Genomic DNA, 18,909 nt, shown 5'->3' with positions numbered 1-18,909 from the left:
ATGCAAAAGACACACGCCACAAGCCAGTGCTGGAATACATAGAATCTTGACAGTTAGTTTCAGTGCTGCATCATTTGATACAGTGGCAATTTGGTTGCTACTTGTAACACATCAGGGGGTCTTTGGCACTTCATGCAGCTCATACTTTGCATGTCGCATTCCACGCAAGACTATTTCACTAGGTTTCGTCTAATGTAGTGGTTCACTAACCAGGACACCAAAGGCTGAAAAGCAGACAATTTGCAAAGCATGCAGTGCTGTACGCGGCACTGAAAGAGGTGCCGGGAACTCGAAATACAACCGGATGTAGCAGGCGACAAAGGCAGCCTCGGAATAGACGAGCGGGCGACGGAAGGCGAGCAATAGACCAAATGCAAAATCCTTCGAACGTCTGGCAACACTCTGCGTGCTGCCATCTTTGCTGCGTCGAGATTCCTCCGCTGTTTGTCAATTTCGTAGCGTTACCGGTAACAGTCGAAGTCTACCGCTCACCGTCATCGATCCTCACCCACAACTGCGAGCTAAGGGTTAGTATTGTTTTACGCACTTCCTCGCACAAGCATGTGCTCGTCGTCCCGCTGGTCGCTGGTTCCTCGCTGTAACCAACATGGCAAACATACACTTTGGCTAGAAATTCGGCTTTAAGTGCCGGCAAAGGCACAAGTACCTGGCTTTCGAAAGTGCCTTCTCTGCGCGAGTGCTTGTGCGAGCGAAGGATTCTTTGAAACAACGCTTTAGCACCCTGGCCTTTGCTAGAGCCGAAGCCAACTGGTGAGACGGAGCACGTTCATCGGCGCCTCACTAGATGGCGCCGTGCATTTCGCGCACCGCGCTCCACTCGGTGTCATAGGGGGGTAATGTGCTGGGTATGGGATTCTGTACGTTGCCTTTCGGGACTTGTGCAAAGGGTTTATTTTGCCAGACTTCCAACATCGAGTGACGAATTTCACCATCTAGCAACGCCGGTGCAGACCGCAGTTCCAAAAACATCATAGAGTTCATATAATAATCTAGAGGGAAAGGTCTCAGGCACTGCGGCCGTTCCGGAACATCGGGGCATGGGCGCTGGCAACGTTTCAATACACACGAAGCAGCGTGAAAAGATCACTCGCAAGCTGTGCAGCTAGTGCTCCTTCTTTATTTCACGCTCACTTAGTGGAAGAGATTGACGTCGCGCATTGTATTGGTCGACAAACATGCACGCTTCATGTCGTCGCGGCAAAACGAACGCACCCAACCTATCGTCTGCTCTCCTTTCCCACTCTTCCGCCGCTGTCTCGTGACCGCTGACGTCGGCGCTCAAGATTTGCAAGGTCCCGCTCCCGTCTCTATGCCCCCGGGAAGAATGCGGCGCTCCGCGCGAAACCAAGAGGCGGCTCCGCCCACCCACCCTGTTCCTGCGTGCCCCCGCGCAGCGCTCCTGCTCGCAGACGAACTCGTTGAGCTGCTTCTGGAGCTGGAAGGAGCGGCGGCGCCAGCGCTCCAGGGCCCGGTGCAGCGTCTCGCACTTCTTCTCCATGGGCTGGAGCAGGGCCTGCCCCTGCAGGGCCAGGCACTCCCGCACCCGCTGGGCCACGTACGCCTCCAGCTGGGCCCTGCTCAGCACCACCAGGTTGGGCCCCACGGGGATGCCCACGGGCGGAGGCGTCTGGCTCACCCCCTCCTCGGGCTTGCACTCCGTCAGGACCCCTTTGTCCGACTCTGCGGGAACACAGACGACGCATTACTCTTCTATCCGGCTGCACAAAAATCCCTCCTTTTAGCCTACTTTGTTAAGTTTAGAACAACAGCACTGTATGGCGAGAGCTGTGCTTTAATGCGATGTGCCTCTGCGGTAAATAAGCAAATTGAAAGGGGGGACACTACTCAGGACAATCAACTTCTAAGCACCACGGTTAAAATGAACGAAATTAAAAAAGAGTGCACACCACTGGTCATGACAAAGGGTGCAGAAAAGAAGTGTCGCTGCTGCGCAATAATTGTCGAGGAAATTACGACAGTCCTTGCTGGGGACGCACCTACCTTGCATAGTTAATCTATCGTTGGAAAACTTGTGCGCACAATATTCGTCATTTTTTTTAGTCCAATAGAAAGCAGAACATGTGGAGAGTGCAACAATGAAAAGGATTTTGTACACTAATACGTTGGAATAAAAACACTGTTTTGCAGAATCGAACAAGTTTTATGCCTTCCGTGTCCTCGACAGTCTTAATATTTTTATCAAAGAGAACCGAGTAAAAAAATAATTACACGGTCGAATTCCTCATTAGATATCAGCCAGGAAAAACCAAGAATAGCCTTTCCTTTAATCCTATTAAGGAATGATAATGACAAAAATATAATTCATACTAAAAATTAGAACGAAAAAAAAAAAAAAGCATTCAAAGTGTCCAGATTTTTATCTTTTATACAGCATCAATACACTGAAAATAAAAGTTAATTATGCAGCAGAAACGAAGAAATTTCTGGAGATGTTCATATGTTGCTGAATCTAAAAAATACCTCCTCCAAATCAATAGTCTTTTTTTTTGTTTTTCATTTTCAAATTATTTTTCTAGGTTATCACACCCTTATTGCCGGTTCCAGGGTGTCTACCAAAATTATGTTTTTGAAATCCCCGGTTATCTCATAAAACTTCTATAACTCCTAAGGGGACAGAACATGTCTGCAAAAAAGATTACTTAAAACAAAAAAAAACAAAAAAAAACAATGGCATTATATCAGACGGCTTCCCCAGTCTCAACTTCGAGATGGTCTCACCTGAGCAGCAGAACGTTTGTACCTCACCGGAGATGTGACAGCTAGCGGCACCTCCCGGAACGCGTGCGGTTTCGCGTCTAGGATGGAACATTCAAATGTCTAAAGGCTGGTTCCAATGCCTGCCCCCTGCTTACACCTTGCACCTTAGCTCCTCTTAAACTCTCTTACGGTGAGAGGACACACTAGCGCCATCTGTCGGCAAGCCGCGAAACAGTATGTTGTTTTTCTGGCGCATCAATATTCTTTTTCCTTGGCTCGAAAAACCTTTGACAGTGTCATAAACAAACTTTTCTCATAAACTGCACATACACTTCACGTCACAAAAACTGCAAAACCTTTGCCCTAACGAAATGCAGTTCCAGCTGCTCTAGCGAAAGGAAGTTCCGGGGTAAACTTGGAGACAACGCCGGCGAGGTCTCCCGTCGTAAGAGATTGCAACAACTCGGTCGCAAGCGAACCCGAACGCGTCACGGTCCTTTACGCCGCCGCACACGTATACGGCAACGACCGTCGGAGCGCCGATGAGCGTGCCCGTGCCAGTAATCCGACGTGTGCACCGCAGACAGGCGCCGAGAAGTGTCGGAGTGCTCGCGCCGCCGACTCACCCGCGCCGTCCTCGAACTTGATGCGCTTGGAGCCGTCCGGAGCCGCGTCCGAGCCGTCCGTCACCCCCAGCGCCTTCTTGAGCTCGGCAAGGCTGGAGTAGCCAGAGGAAGCCAGGCGGCGGCGCTTCTTTGGCTCGATGGCCAAGACCTGTTCCATGTCCAGGTCCTCCTTGAGCCCCATGGCGGGCAGGCCGACCACGTCGCCTGCGAGCGTGGAGTTAGCCTGTTAATCCAGAGGCAAAAATCCTAGTTTCGGCAACTTTGAAACGGCAGGGCAGGGACGTGGATATCAGTGGTCCTGACGGAATTGCCGTAGAAGTAGTAGACTGGGGTTTTATGGCGCAAAAGCAACTAGGGCTATGATGCGCTAAAGATATTATTGAGGGTTTAGAAGAAGAAAGAGCTTTAGCAGCTGGTAAATTATGAAGTTATGAACATGAAAAATGTATAACATATGAGCGGGACCTTACAGTATGAAGGCGGCTACAATTCATGTGAAAGACTAATGCTTTCTAGAAACTTAAAAAACATGGGTTGATGGGAGCAGTGGCTCATTTCCAAGTAACACACATAGGTGTAAAGAGACACGTTCTTTGTAGAGATTGGCGAAGTAGCGGCAGCGTTTATCATCGTAAGCAGGGCACCCGAGAAGGATACATAATTGACACTTAAAGGTTCCTGGAAATGTTCATATTCAGGAGGACCCTTGTGTGTGCCCATTGCGTACATGACAGAGGATCTCCCATTTACGGAGAAAGGGCTTTATCATGCACAGTTTATTTGCCACCTGTAAGCTCCATTCTGCTTGCCACAGAGCTTTAACATGATATATGATTAGGGCACAGTAATCTATGAACTGGATGCTACTAATTAATCTAAGAAAAAAAAGCTATTAATGTCTACAGCACGAGTGCCACAAGTGCTCGCAGCACAATCTACCTCTTCATTCCCTATGATTCGAAAAGAATAGAACATTACAACCTTTACTGCTCATTGCTACCACTTTGTTTTGCGGTAAAACAATGAGGGCATTTCTGCGGGTTGTAAGTGATGTCAGAGCTTGTGATTTGTGAAGTAAAAAAGCAATTTCCAAAAGCCGAATTTTAAGTTCCCGCACCATCCCGACCGCAAGTGTTGTGTTCGCCTACATCCTGCGATCAACCGCTCTCCTCTCCTCTGTACGTGCCGCCCATCGGTCTGAGTAGACGACGCTTAACTTTAGAGTTTGGAGTTCTTTTGGGGCCCTTTCAGCGATCTCATATGCCTTGAAATGGTAGGAGGTCGAAGAGAACGCGCAGTGGACTTTTGTGAGCGACGTGAAGGGCCACGTCGCACCGGTTCCGCGTGAACAGCTGCCCCGGCGGAGTCGCAACCGAAACTACGGTACACAGACGCCAAACCCAGTTGTTTCGACCGTTTGACGATTGCCTTTTCGATGTCTCAGAAGTCAACGGACACCCACAAAAAGAGAACTTGGACCGATTCCCCCACTCACTGACCATCGTCAGTGCATGTGCCGAGGGGCACCATGTTTTCCGAGGGGAATCAAAAGCCAGGAGGCGGCTTCTTAAAAAAGAAGTTTTACGAATGCCATTATTAAATATTATAGAAATGTCGCTTACAAAGCTTCTAAATTTCAGAATCGATTACATCACAAAGAAAAAAATATGCGAAGAGGAGAGAAGAGTGCCAAAGATAAAAAGGCACGCGCATGCGTGGGGAAATTTTTGTTCACATTGTGGTATTTTTTTGCGTGTCCATGACTACAACTTGCATCATGTTGGACGACATAAAAAAAAAAAAAATACCTTGGGGTGTCAGTGATCTTTTAAACTGACCAAGCATAAAACAAAGTGCAATGAAGCTTTAGCATACTTGCACAGGGCAGGAGACATCACACTGCTAGCAAATCACAAGAAATACATTCTGCAAACGCGAGTTACCAAGATCCGTGCTTCGAATGCCTTGCGACATTCCAAGCACGGATCTCGCAGTGACTCGCATTTGAATCTGTATGCAGACTGTCTTTTGCATGATGTATATTGAATATTGTTAGCATCCAGCTCTACCATTCTCCTTAAGCTGGGGTCGCACTGCTTATACATAGTTACGAAATAGGACACTGAATGTACAATATACTTGGAATGCCAAGGAATTTTCACATATGCAGTTAGATATAAAATGGGACTAAGAATGATCCTGACAACATTCGATTACTAATATAGGAAGAGGGCCCTCATTTCGATTGGTACTTTTCTCCCGTTCTTTCTGGTATCTCGGTTTGCGTGGATGGTGCCCGTCGCAGTGCCAATTCCTTACGCGCGCTCATTTTTGCGCCAATAGCGGCAAGCCGAGGGCTGGGCCACTGGAAGGACCACGGCAAGCCAAGGACCAATCAAAAGACTATCGCGGGTTGGATTTTGCTCGCGGGCCTGGGTTTGGAGACCCAGATTTAGACAAATCAGAATGTGGTCCATGCAGGCAAAGACGGTGCTGCTAAGCGTTGCCAGCAAAATTCAACTTCAAACTTCACTTCGGGGTTTTCTTTAAAAACCCCAATAAAAAAAAATATTAAAAAAAATGAACAAACCTCCATTCAAAATGGGCGACTCATTCTCCTTCCCGGCCTCATACTCCTCCGGCGGATTTTCCGGGTCGTCCCCTAGAATTGACCAAGTTGCTGTTAGCCGACAGAATCCGAGACAGACCCACGACCCCAGTGACAGGAGTGGACATTTATCGGTCCAGTCTTGCCGTACACTTTGTCCCTTCCCAAAGCTATTGTACGAGTTGGTGTACCTAAGAGAAGGCCGCTCGGCCGTTTTAGGGCACCCGAAAAATAAAGATTATTATTATTATTATTAAAGCAGTTACGTCCACCTTCTGCGACATCTCGTAATGAATTGCAAATCGACGACGAACTGGAGACAAACTAAGGTTTTACACGAAAAACACGGCAACAGAAAGCGTGGGCCAGTGCAGAAGAAGACATACTTTAAACTAAAGTTTTACTAGATGACGCAGCAATTTAAGGTGAAAGTACAACTCAACCTGCTTTTTCTGTCCCCGTGTTTTTGCCATGAAACTTCAATGTGAATCAGGGTCAACTAGTTCCACTTGCTACCCTAATTCAAATTGGAGAATATGTCGATCCTGTCCTTTCAGTTTCAGCACCACGCATGGTCAAACATATACCATTTAGTACAGCTGGATTCGGTCCAATTAACCCATATTTGTGCCTTATGTCTCATCAGATCTCCGAAAGACAAGGGCGGTTCCATCCTGGCCCCCTTTCAAAACCGAAAATGCAATTCTGTAACCCGTTGAATCCCAACTAGAACCTGAAGGGGTGGCGAGAGGCCCAACAGGTTCAAACATGTAGCACCCACATAGAAACCGAGCGAATTTCGCCCGGACAATTAAAGGATGGCAAATTTTCGGACTGACCTTTCAGCTCGACCTTGACCGCCTCCTCGTCCATGTCGTCTACATCCCTCTCGTCTGCCTCCGAGCACAGGTCTATCGTCGGTGCGTCCTCGTCCATCGACTCGCAAACGGCCGCCTCTTTGTCCTCTTCAACAGCTGCCTCTTTGTCCTCTTCAGCGGCCACCCCTTTGTCCTCTTCAGCGGCCATCTCTTTACCCTCTTCAGCGACCTCCTCGTCCACTTCGGCAGCCACCTCGTCCTCTTCGGCAGCCGGCTCGCCCTCTTCAGCAGCCAACTCACTGTCCGCTTCAGCAGCCTCCTCCTCCCCTGCTTCGACGACTTCCTTGCTGTCCAATCCGGCGAATACCTCTTCAACATCTCCGGCGGATGTCTCTTCAGTATCTCCAGTGGCAGCCACCACCTCAGTTCCGCCGTCGACCCCTTCTTCTGCGATGACGGCTCTCTCCACTGCACTGTCGGTCGTTGGTTTTTTCTCGACTATGGCTGCTTCCTCAGGCTCGTCGACCACTGGAGCGTCTCCTCTCTCCTCCACTCCTTTTTCATCCTCTTCCGCGTCGCCGTCCAAAAGGATCACCTTCATGGTGGAGGGGGGGTCCGGATTAGGGTCTTCGGGTTTCGCTTCCTGGGTTGCCGACGGCCCCTGCTTCGCAGAGTCCCTGTCAAGAGAAATCATCGATGCCTTCTCAACTTGCAATGCGACACCCCCCCCCAAGGAATCGGTTCGACCAAGTGTACAAAACTATAGTTTGCGTCACATTGCAGAGGACCGCAGTGAACGCCACGAGCCGTACTGACCAATCTGGCGCTGTGAATGCATCGAGCGACTCCGCGCGTCGCAGTGTCCCTCCCAAAGGTCGTGCGACGCTTGCACGGCCTTAGATTGGCTGCGACGGCTCGTAGCATTTGCTGCGATCCACAACAAGGTGAAATGGAGCATGGTGGGGTGCAGTAAAAGGTCAGCTATGCTCGTCTTGTCCGGGGCTGTTCAAACGGAACACGTTTTCTGCGCTTTACAGCATTTCCTCTACTACCAGAAGTAAAGGTTTTCATTTGGTAGCAGTGAGCTTTGGGACGCTTTTACTTCTGTCTGTCTGTCTGTCTGTCTGTCTCTGTGTGTGTGTGTGTGTGTGCACGCGCACGTGCGTGTGTGTGGGGGGGGGGGGGGGGGGAGCTACTCTCTGCTTCTGTCTTCGGACAAAAAGTGCTCGAAGCAGGCTCATCACGGAAGCGCCCGCAGCCACACCACGTTCTACCGGCTGTCGTCAAGGCCTCCGCCGTTTTTGTTGCCCCACCCCACCCCCTGAAAGCGAGTAAGGGGAGGAGACGGCAGCAAAGAGGCGAGGCTGAAACCATTTATGTGGTTAGTGTCTTCACCCAAGACACTGTGCACGCCACCAAGCTTACATAGTTTGAAAATCGAGCACACTTTTTTTTATGCTGGTTAGCGCACTTGCAACTGCTTATGCCCATGCACCTTAAAACCTCTTAAACTCTCTCAACAAGAGGACATACTAGCGCCATCTGTCTGGTGGCTGTGGTGCGCTGCATTCCCACATATCTCCTACATTTCTTTTCACATAATTTTTTGGGGGGGCTCAGAAAACTTTTTGACATTGATTTGGAAGATTATTTCTTATAGATAGTAGATACCTTCGATCTCGCAAATACCGCAAAAATAAAAGAAATCAAGTCCCAGGGTAACCTCGTAGATGGTGCTAGTGTGTTATCTCGTCATAGAACTGGGTCCTAAGCAAACGCAAGTGTGCGAATGGGCCTCAATGTGTCTAAACACTGTTCACTAAGAAAAACCTTGGGGTGGGGAGGTGTCTATTTTTCCTTGTGATGTCTCAGTCATAAGCAAACAAAGTGTGTGAATGGGCATTAATGTGTCTAAATACTGTGCACCTCACCAGGAAAAACCTTCTTGGGGTGGTGGGGTGTCCATTTTTCATTGCGATGTCTCGGTCATAAGCAAACTCAAGTGTGTGAATGGGCATTAATGTGTCTCAACACTGTGCTCACTAGGAAAAACCTTCTTGGGGTGGTGGGGTGTCAATTTTTCATTGTGATGTCTCGGTCATAAGCAAACGCAAGTGTGTGAATGGGCATTAATGTGCCTAAACACTGTGCTCACTAAGAAAAACCTTCTTGGGGGGTGGGGGGAGGGGGTACCAATTATTCATTGTGATGTACGTGCCCTATCCAGACACTTGTCAAAGATGCTTTGGGGAAATTGAGCACCCCTCCAACCCAAAGAGGCCCCGGCCGGAACTCACTTTGGGTCCTCCTGGTGCTCCGGGGCGGGCGCCTCATAGTCGTCGTCTTCGTTCACCTCCTCCATGATGAGGAAGTCGTCGTCGTATGCTTCGCAGGAGCTGTTCAGCCCCTGCGCCTCCATCTCTTCCTCCTCCGCAGTCCGCACCAGCAGCTGATCCATGGAGGCCGCAGACTCCGCACCCTCCTTGGCCCGCTCCACATCCCCTTCCATGACGGACTTCCGGGGCAGACGACGACGAGCGTCCTCACTGTTGCTGGCGGCTATTCCTACGGTTAAACGGCATTGGGTCGGGGCGGTCAGGCGTAGAGCGGCAACGTTGCGATACCTATAACTCATCCGTAACGCGTCATACGTCAAAAGTGGTACTGAAATGGCGATAAATGATGTCGCAGAGGCCGAGGCGCCACGCCATCGGACGTCGCAATCGCGCCATTTGGGCGTAGAAGTCCCGGTCAAACGTATGAGCGAACGAGAGTGTCGCCGTCGTCATGGTGTCACGACTTCTGGCTACTGGAGCTTCCGTGGCCCGTCAAGCTGGAAGCTAGAAACAGGCGTCTGCCACGTGCAACGCCTCCAGGATCGCGACTGGCAATGACGTGACACTCAATTCACGTCATCGTCAGAAATCGAGGGACCACCCTTTCGGACGTGGTACACACACAAATCGGAGACGCAATCCAGGCACTTTAACTTCACCCACTTAACCTAAAAACAACTACAAAAAAAAAAAAAAAAAGATGATGCGAAGTGGTGCGTTATTTTTGGACCCCGCACTTATATTTTTGCAATATAGCTGCACATTTGGCGAGAAAAAGCAAAAAAAAAAAAGATTAAACCGACCAGGACAGAGGTAGGAGGCAACAGATTCCAGAGGTCGCCCTGGTTGTGTCGCTCCTCGCGAAGATGCTTAAAAGTTTAATTAGATCGGTACATAGCCACGGTGATGCACGTTAAAGACCCCAGGTTAGCGGCTGTACCGCACTGGCTAAATTTCTCATCTACAGCTGGGAGACTCGTCGCCCCTGTGAGGCAGACCAAGTTCTAGGCTGTATAAACACACACACAACCCAATTTTTTTTTTTTTTCACGGAATTTATTTTTTTGTTAATCGTTTAATTATATGGCTGCAAAAATGTGCCCCTGACAGCTTAATACTCGCAAGAAAGGTCTGTGTTTCGTGTAAAAATAATTAGATGTCAGGTTGCAAAGACTTTGTCTTCATTAACAATTAGGAATGCGTAAGTAAATGACTCCAGCAATTTTTCACCTACTCCGACTATGTTTTCTGAATCCCGGGCGTTTACCCTTTCCAGCATGCTATTTAGCATAGCTAAATTCATACTAGACGAAATCAGCAAACTGAAATGTTGCAAAAACCAACATTTCAGTGCCGTGACGTCAAAGGTAGGCAGGCTGGCCAGTCGAGAAAGCAGTCCAAGAAATAGACTATTCCAAGCATTTGTTTCGTGCTGGCACACGAATACTGGAGCGAGCTTCCAAAGCATTCATTTGACAGCATGAAACTGCTTATCATCAGTTGGGAACAAATTCTACACTCCAAAGAATGAACCTCTGCACTTCCACTGACGTCACTTTTTCGTTGCTGCCAGCAGAGTGTTTCAGTTTGAAAAACACAGTGTGTACCAAAATTGTATTTTGGTACACATATTTTAATCTAATATTTGGGATACTATATCAGTGATGTTCATTGGAGTGTTTTGCAAATTGTCAGGCAAATGGGGGGCGCCATGAAGAAATTGCAGGAGGACCCCTTTAAAGGGATACTACAACGAAATTTCAGCACTTATTTCTTGGTCTATTTGTGTTCAAGAGAGCAAGATCACATCAGACACGCCACTTGCTTACTGAAAAAGATGTGAAAAAGAATTTTAAAATGAATTAAACGATTAGCAAAGACCACCTGGTGGATGCTGCTAACGCCTCGTTTGTAATGCCCGTCTAGGAACCTTGACAGGTAGTGAAGGTAACTAACTGTCTTGCCTCCGGTTACCACGAGAGAAGAGGGGAAGAGGAACTCCCCTCTCCGCGAGAATCTCCTTTGTGTGTCCCAGACGTCGCTATTGTCCCTCTACAAGATTATAGAAAACTAAGCAGTCACTCAAAATTCAAACAAAAGCAGCTTTGGGTGACCCGATCGCTGGTGTGGCCGCTTCGGTGACTGGAACAGCTAGGACCTCCTCTCGACTTCAGCCTCACCGCAGCTTCGCTAGTCCCGAGAAAAACAATCTATGTCACGATTGCGGCGGATGACACGTGGTCTCCGAGAGCTCGCCAGAGTGGGTTGTTTTTAACGAAAACTACAGCCATCAGGCTCAAAATACAAATATGTGATTGTCATTTACCGATATTGTGGATCATATTCAGCCTATTTCTGAACACGATGGGTATATTTCAAATTTTGTTGAAGTGTCCCTTTAAAAGCATCAGGTACAATGAAGCAATGAATATGACATACTTCCTCATTGCTGGCAATATTCCATTAAATGTTTATTAAGCATATGCCACTTCGTAATGGGAAGGAGCATAAGTTGACCCCTCTACTTTTTGGGGGTGAGCTATCTGACCCCTTAAGCTCAACTGAGTTTGAGACCTTTGCTATAGATATTTGTAAACTTGCTGGCTTTTCCTGAATAAAGTACTCACCATAGCTTTTCATTTTAGGGGAATTCACTAATTGAGTCATCTTTTTGTCGCAGTGGAACAATTAGAAATTTTCTATTAGGGTTTTCAGAAGCCACAGAATTTGATTGCATTCCTACATTTTCATTTTACCAACTGCATGCAATGCAGCAAAAACTTGTTTCCCTTAGAAACAATCCTAACAGATATGGGAATCCAAAAACAAAGAATCCTACGAATGTGAACTGCAACACAATGCCCCCAAAGGTCAAGACCTCATACTATCCAGGAATGTTGTGAACCTGTTAAGGCTAGAGTTTGGAAGGTTTAGAAAATTTCAGACTATTTTGAAGGATTCAGGTTCTGCTTGTTCAAACATTACAGACTACTTGGAAGGTTGAGCACAATAAGGTTAAATGTTGCAAGCTATTTAGATGTAACAGCAAACCCTTGCAAGTGTGTTAAGGAATATATTCAAACATTACAGAAAACTTGTTAGTTCCAGCAATTTGGCAATATCGAAGGAGTTTAGTGCTGAGCACAAATTTTGACATTTCCAGAATGCCTCTGGCTTCCAGGTATTTACAAAAGCCCAAAGCCCGCCCACGAATTATCCAGAATCAAGCAACCTTTCAACTTTTGGACAAGATGCTAAATTTGTCTCACCCGACGACATGGTAGATTAGAAATTTCAAACTCTGTCAAATTCATCTGCCAGGAAACCTCAAGGGTTCACCAAACCCGATGTGCTTATCGAGTAAAAAAGTAGCCGCCCTTTTACACCTCTATTCGAAAAGAGACTGCGGGGTAAGAACATCAATTTGCCACTCATACCTCCAGAGATTTTGCAAGGGTGAGGGCTAGACCTCTGCTGATCCTACTTAATCGCCTTTTCATTTGCAAACTGGTTTGTATATGGACATTTGGTAGGCAACAGAGCTTCTATAAACTTGCTTCCTTGAGAACATTCAATAAAAGTTAACCTAAAAATATGCCATTTAAAGCATGGAGCGTCACGAGCCACAGGTTGTAAACTTCAGTAAAAAGTATGACCTAGCAGCAAATAAATCGCAGAAACTGCCATTATTTTTAGACAAGACAGTGAGTCGAGAGAAAATATTTAAGCACTGAATGAAGAAGGTTCATCGATTTCGAATGACAAGACCATTAACATGGTTAAAAAGCTCTCAAATGCAGTTCTAGCCAACAATAGATAGCTTTGTCATGGTCATGAAAGAACAGAGCTTTGCCTTCGATATCACAGAGAGAAAGAGCACACTGGAATATTATAGAAAGGAAATGGAAGCATTGGATAGGATCAACCTAATGATAAGAGAACTGCATTCACAAAAGCAATAGAAAAAAAAAATTGAATGGATTAACAAATTTATACTTGTCTTCACCTAAAAAAAAAAAAAAAAAAAAAAAGAAAGCTTTGTGCATTGTTTTTACACCATACAAAGAAGTTCTTACACGATTAAGTTGTCAGAGGAAGAAGCAACGCTTCTTCCTCTGACATTTGAATTGTATACATCTTGATGAGGTAACATATATCTAATCTAAAATGCTTCTTCCTCTGGCATTTGAAATGTATACATCTTGATGAGGTAACATATATCTAATCTAAAATGCACCTGCATGTATTTTAGTTATCCAGATAAAGGGGCAAAGTAGTAATGCCACGCGAGGAGCCAGAATTTTTTTACTACGGTTCTTGAGGTGAAGACAATCATAGTTGCAACATAAGCACCAGATCTGCATCACAGAAAGTCACGTTTTGTGGTTACAAGGCACTAGGGTTGGCAGATAGTTTTAAAGATTGAAATTTCTCTACGTGCGATGCTTTGCACTTTCTAGTAGTGCCACAATGTCCCTGTCAGACTTCAGCCAGAAAACAAAATCAGATGAACTATTCATGTCACCCACATACTTGGCACGCAGTAAGTAACCTGCAAGGCGGCGTGGAAGAACGACAAACGTGCACAAAGGGAAGGTCCACTTCTGGTGCCATCACTGTGATTCCTCCCCAAGTCTAGGAATCATGTCAATACCAATGCATCAAGCAATGCAGAATAGAAATACAACTAGCACATTACAAAGAGTAACACAAGGTCGACGCCGTTCTGACAGACCGTAGCTAAGCCACAATTCCTGCAGCCGGAACAGACCAGTGTCTGCTCTGTTCCCTAGGCACTGCGATGTTTGTTAATGCTGATGCCATGACACAGCAGGGGGGCTGTACTTTTTGAAAGACTCAGTTTTTTTTTTAGAAACCTTTGCACATATCCTAGGGCAAGAACGTCAGAAATGCATAGTCACAAAGCTCGAAGAACACCACCAATGTGAAGGATGCTGTAAAAGCAAAAATCTTGTTTTATGCACAGCCCCCCTCTTCACAAGAGCCTGCATTTTAGATTCTTATTTCCTATTTTCTATGCTGGAAGCTAGGATTTCAGACACTGGTGTATACCATCTGGTTCAAACTAATCTGAACTAAGTGCATTTCAGTGGAAACACTAAATGTGTCAAAATCATACTTTGTCACTGCATACAATCACACTTTTACGAAACTCCAACTGTTGCAGTACTCCGAGTACACTGTACGGAAACAAAGCAGACTTAATTGAGTGTGTGTCGAAGTCTCTAGCTCGAAACATTAGAAACACCCATTTTTATACTACCATTTCTTCACCGCCGCTGCCCGCTTCCACCGTGACGAGCATGTACTGGCGTGTATTGCTACTATGTGGTTAATGTTACAGACCCCAGGCTAGTATGCGTGTAGTTACATCCACATCTGCCTGCGGCACTTTTCATACTTTACCAACTGCACTGAACACCTACCTACCTTTGCCGTTATAAGCGAACTAAGTAAACAAACCCAATTAGACATCCGCACAATGAGATTCGTGGTATTGACTGAAGGAGGCAACACAACCTTGGTCTGAATCGAGCAATCATGCACGGCGATTTATGCAAATTTGCCCTGTACTGTGTCGAGAAAGTTCGTTTCGCCGGTTTGTGGATCACATCGCCGATTGCGCTGAGCCCGGCATAGCTCGTGCTCCCCGACGTTGAGTATCCAATGGCTCCATTTCCTAGAAGGCCTCGCATGAACGAGCACACGCAACTCACGCCGGGAGAGCTACGATCGGCGGTTCGAGTACCAGCTATCACGCGTCGCGAAACCGACAAACAAAGGAATCGCAAAAATTCGATCAAAGCACAGTTCTTTCTAATTAGAGAGGTGATCGGTCGGCAGAGGCAGTTTGCGGCTACAGATAAGAGCACGACAACGCAGACACGAAATTAAAAAAAAAAGAACAAGCATCGTAGCGTTCTGGAGCCGCCCAAAAAGTTCACCGAAGTTCAGCTGGTTCAGTGTAGGGAACCTAACGCCATCTGGTATGAAACTCAGCCCCCCCGAGCTCAGGAAAGTGCCGCTCTTCGTTTCAAACGCGTCCCCGAAAAAGTCCGAACAGCGAAGCACCCCGCGTCTCGAGCGATTCTTGCTGGAAACCCTAAAGCGCTAAGTGCCTCTTCCCCGTTAGGCCTAGCGGAAAACCCGGGCTTGGCGCAACTGTGAAAACCTTAGCGCCCGAAAGGCCGATTCCACGCACCCACGTTTGCGCCAATCAGCTAGCCGCTCGGCGACGCGGTATCGAAGGGGTTCCGTACCTTGACATCTGAAAGGTGTTTGCGGAGATTTCGAGGTCTGAAGTGCACGAAATTCCAGTAAATGCACAGGCGGTAAACACAAACGTTAACGCTTAGTAACACAAGGGAGAAGAAAGAAAACACTTTGACGATGTCTTCCCGGCGTGCACCACGACCGGCGCGAGCTCCAGGTCCCGGATGGAGCGGGACCAATCAGAGCGCAGGAGAACGCCGACCAATTAGAGCGTGTCTACGTTACGTTGCTGCGCAAGAGCCAATGAGGCTTGGGTTGTTTCCAAGGGACGGTATACCAATTTTGAAGCGCCGGGGTCAGCCGGATAATGTATACCGTCGCGTAGAGATACATAGAAACCGGAGGGTAGGAGGCACAGTGTTTTTATGAAAAAACAAAAAAAAAAAAAAAAAAAGAAAAGGTGCGGAGGGAAAAAGGGGGGGGGGGGGGGGGAACTTTTGTGTTTACGATTGGTACTTTGGACGTGGCCAATTACGGTTTATAGTGTCGTTAATTCGCACATACTATAAGGCAAAAGTTAATTGTGTTCAAAACCCTTATCGCTATCTTTTTTTTTATTTTTTATTTTTTTTTTAATTAAAATATTTGAAAGGTTAAAGCATCGAAGACGGGAACGAATACCTGAAAGGAGTCCTTTTTCCGTCCCCGTCGTCGGTGTTTTATCCTTTCAAGTATTCATAGCTTTTATTATTATGGTTATTATGCGTGGTTTAAGAAATTCCGTTCAGTATTTAGCAGCTGGCATTTTTAGGTACACACATTAGAACGAAAGGCTCTTTCGTTCTAAGGCTGACTAGATGAAATCGACCGAAGTTTTCATATATGACGGGTAGCACTGCGAATGTAGCATCTAGCGCATTTTAATGTTCGACCATGAATGCCCCATGTAAAAAAGATAGTAAAAGAAATTAGAGATCGAAGAATTGAGCGACTCAGAGAGCTTTGTGTCCTCGCGCTTCAACGGCGAGAAAAATCAGCAGCGGAAAGCGAACAGAGCCGGCAGCTCGACTATGAATGTCACATCTAAAAAGGGTAGTCGAAAAAATTGGAAATCGAAGAGTTGAGCGCCTCAGAGTTCTTTGTCCTCGATCGTGCGTCAACGGCGCAAAAAATTCAGTAGTGGAAAGCGAACAAAGCCGACAGCTTGGACAGCTTGGAGCAGTTCCGATACGACTCCACCCCCTTTCAGATCACGTGATGATGACGTCACTGCGAAGGTCACGAGACTGCGCATGCGCGTGCTGTCGAATGGCGCAGCTCTTTGCGCAGTTCCCTTATCAAGCGCAGAAAAATAACAAAACAAAGCAAAAGAAAAGAGGGCACGCGGTGTTTTATTAGGACAGCTTGTTCGTTCAGTTCGCTTTTAAAGGGTGCTTCGGTTCCTGCGTATGTGACAGGCACGTAGTCAGGATTTTGTTTCAGGGGGGGGGGGGGGGGGGGGGGGGGGGGGGGGGCGCCGCCCATGACAAATGCTGTATGAGGGGGAGGGGGAGAGGAGGCCCCAGCACAATGGAAGACTTGGTGGGGGGGGGGGGGGGGGGTGGCGGCCTGGGCCCCATAACCCCCCCCCCCCCCCCCCCCCCCTGCCTGGCTACGTGCCTGGTATGTGATACATATTCGCCCCAACCTTTCGTGGTCTACAAACTGCGAAAGTCTGATCATTTCATAAAGTAAAACAAAACATATCCGACGAGTGCTTCTACTATTCCAAACAGCATCCACCCCCCCTCCCCCCCCCCCCCAAAAAAAAAATAAAAATAAATAAAAAAAAGAAAGTTTTCGTTTGAGAAGCCGACAATTTACGGCTCTAAAATGTCGTCTGCTAGAAAGTGTAGCCGCATAGCCACGTGACTACGTCGTCTGCTACACTTTCTTCGGCACCTTCAGCACCACACAATCGCGGCCTTTGGATGCTAGGCCAACACCACCTAAAAGACAAAGCCTGTGCATGACGTCAGGGTTAGTGAATCACCGACCCGCTCCAAGCGGTAGACGCGCTGAACATCGATGAGAGACACCGCAGAACGGCAGACGCGTCCGTCGGTCCGTCCGTCTCGGCGCAGGGCCCTCCATTCTCTGTCTTGGCGTGCACACGTGCACATGTTGTGAGATGCGCTGGCGTTAACTAGGCGACGCCGCGTCGATCGGAGTTTCAACGGTTTCGTGAAAGGAGCTTGACCTCAGGAGGCTCGGTTGGCTCGGTCAACTACAAGCACTTTGAGCGGGGAGGAATGCAACAGCTGAAGGACAACATTAAAAAAAAAAAAAAGCAAACATTATTACAAAAGTTAAATGCTAGATGACGCAAGTTACTGTATATTGCGAAAGATATGGTTAATACGGTCGTGATGAAGGTACATCAAAAGTATAAACCGAAACCGAAACAAAGAACAAAACTTTTAGAAAAAAATCGTAAACTTTTACCCTAGGGTAGTATCAAGTAACACGGCCCTTGTCATGTGACCCAACAAGAGCCGTAACGTCACCGGTAAGATGGCAGCGCCTTGTCGGCCAAGTGCTGGCGGACGCGAGTTTGTTCGGTGCGCGGTAGCCGTGACGATCATGATGTGCCGCTCTTCTCCGACGGTTTCGGGCTACTTGTGCTCTCCGACGCAGGTATAATGTGAATATAGGAGGGAGTGACATGTTATACCCTTTTTGCGCAAGGTTGTTCTGGATCATCTGAATATCTACACCTGCGAGACAGCATCAGCCGTATCGCCGTACCGGTGCTCAATTCCAGGATGTGTTCGAGGATCGATAGAACGTTTAGTGCTTTTAGCATGGAATTTTCGCATTCTCTTAGCTTTGTTTCAACGTTGGAATGTCTGAGAATCGATGCGAAATGTGTGCGTCGGACGTAGGGCCTAGGGGAAGTTGTTTCAGCCCTAGGTAACCGCATAATCACATCAACTTTTAGCGAGGAAGCTCCTGCAATCTTTAACCTTTTTGTGCTAATCGACGATTCTATAAATTGGCAGTTTTCAAGATTTTGATATAACGTGCTTTCATTTCACTAGCTTCCATTAGATCGCTGTCCTTTTTTTTTTTTTTTTAAGTGAAAATCTGGCGTTTGTTTAAGTGACGTGCACACGACTGTACGAAGACCAGTCATTCGGAAAAAAGGTCGCTACTAACGTTTATAAAACAGTTCATTTATCCTCTTGGAACTCTAAACACAGTTAGAAAATCTTCACATTTGTAATTGATGAGTGCACAAAATGTTGCATCCGATGTACCTTAGAAATTAGTATTAGTAAGCTGTTTAATTTGCCGGTCATTATCAATAGTCTTATAATCAGGCTCTCTTAGATGGTTGTCTAATCCATCATTCTGACATCTAGAATACTATATTTAAAAAAATGCAGTCCTGCTTTTTAGATGTTGAGAGATACCACCCGTGCAACTCGAAATAGATGATTAACTGTACATTTTTATCTTTCGTAAGATATATTGCATCAATAATATTTTTCATCAAGAGTGCATTG

The 18,909-nt window shown here is 46.9% G+C and overlaps 1 protein-coding gene across 2 annotated transcripts in view; it reads right to left on the bottom strand.

Annotated features, from left to right (window-relative positions):
• The window catches only part of LOC8043008 (activating transcription factor 7-interacting protein 1), a 34,422-nt gene extending 26,957 nt beyond the window's left edge, over window positions 1-7,465 (bottom strand). For both annotated transcript variants that reach the window (XM_029970992.4, XM_029970991.4), the window contains exons 1-4: window positions 6,813-7,465; window positions 5,956-6,027; window positions 3,366-3,569; window positions 1,391-1,701 (exon numbers count right to left, since the gene is read on the bottom strand). In XM_029970992.4, coding sequence (XP_029826852.4) covers window positions 1,391-1,701; window positions 3,366-3,569; window positions 5,956-6,027; window positions 6,813-7,392 — 1,167 coding nt within the window. In that variant the 5' untranslated portion in view covers window positions 7,393-7,465. The remainder of the gene's footprint in view (window positions 1-1,390; window positions 1,702-3,365; window positions 3,570-5,955; window positions 6,028-6,812) is intronic.
• Window positions 7,466-18,909: the final 11,444 nt, after the last annotated feature.

Source organism: Ixodes scapularis, unplaced genomic scaffold, assembly GCF_016920785.2.
Source record: "Ixodes scapularis isolate PalLabHiFi unplaced genomic scaffold, ASM1692078v2 PGA_scaffold6__148_contigs__length_123643588, whole genome shotgun sequence".
NCBI classification, from domain to species: Eukaryota; Metazoa; Arthropoda; class Arachnida; order Ixodida; family Ixodidae; genus Ixodes; species Ixodes scapularis.
This window is presented reverse-complemented; position numbering and strand designations above follow the sequence as displayed.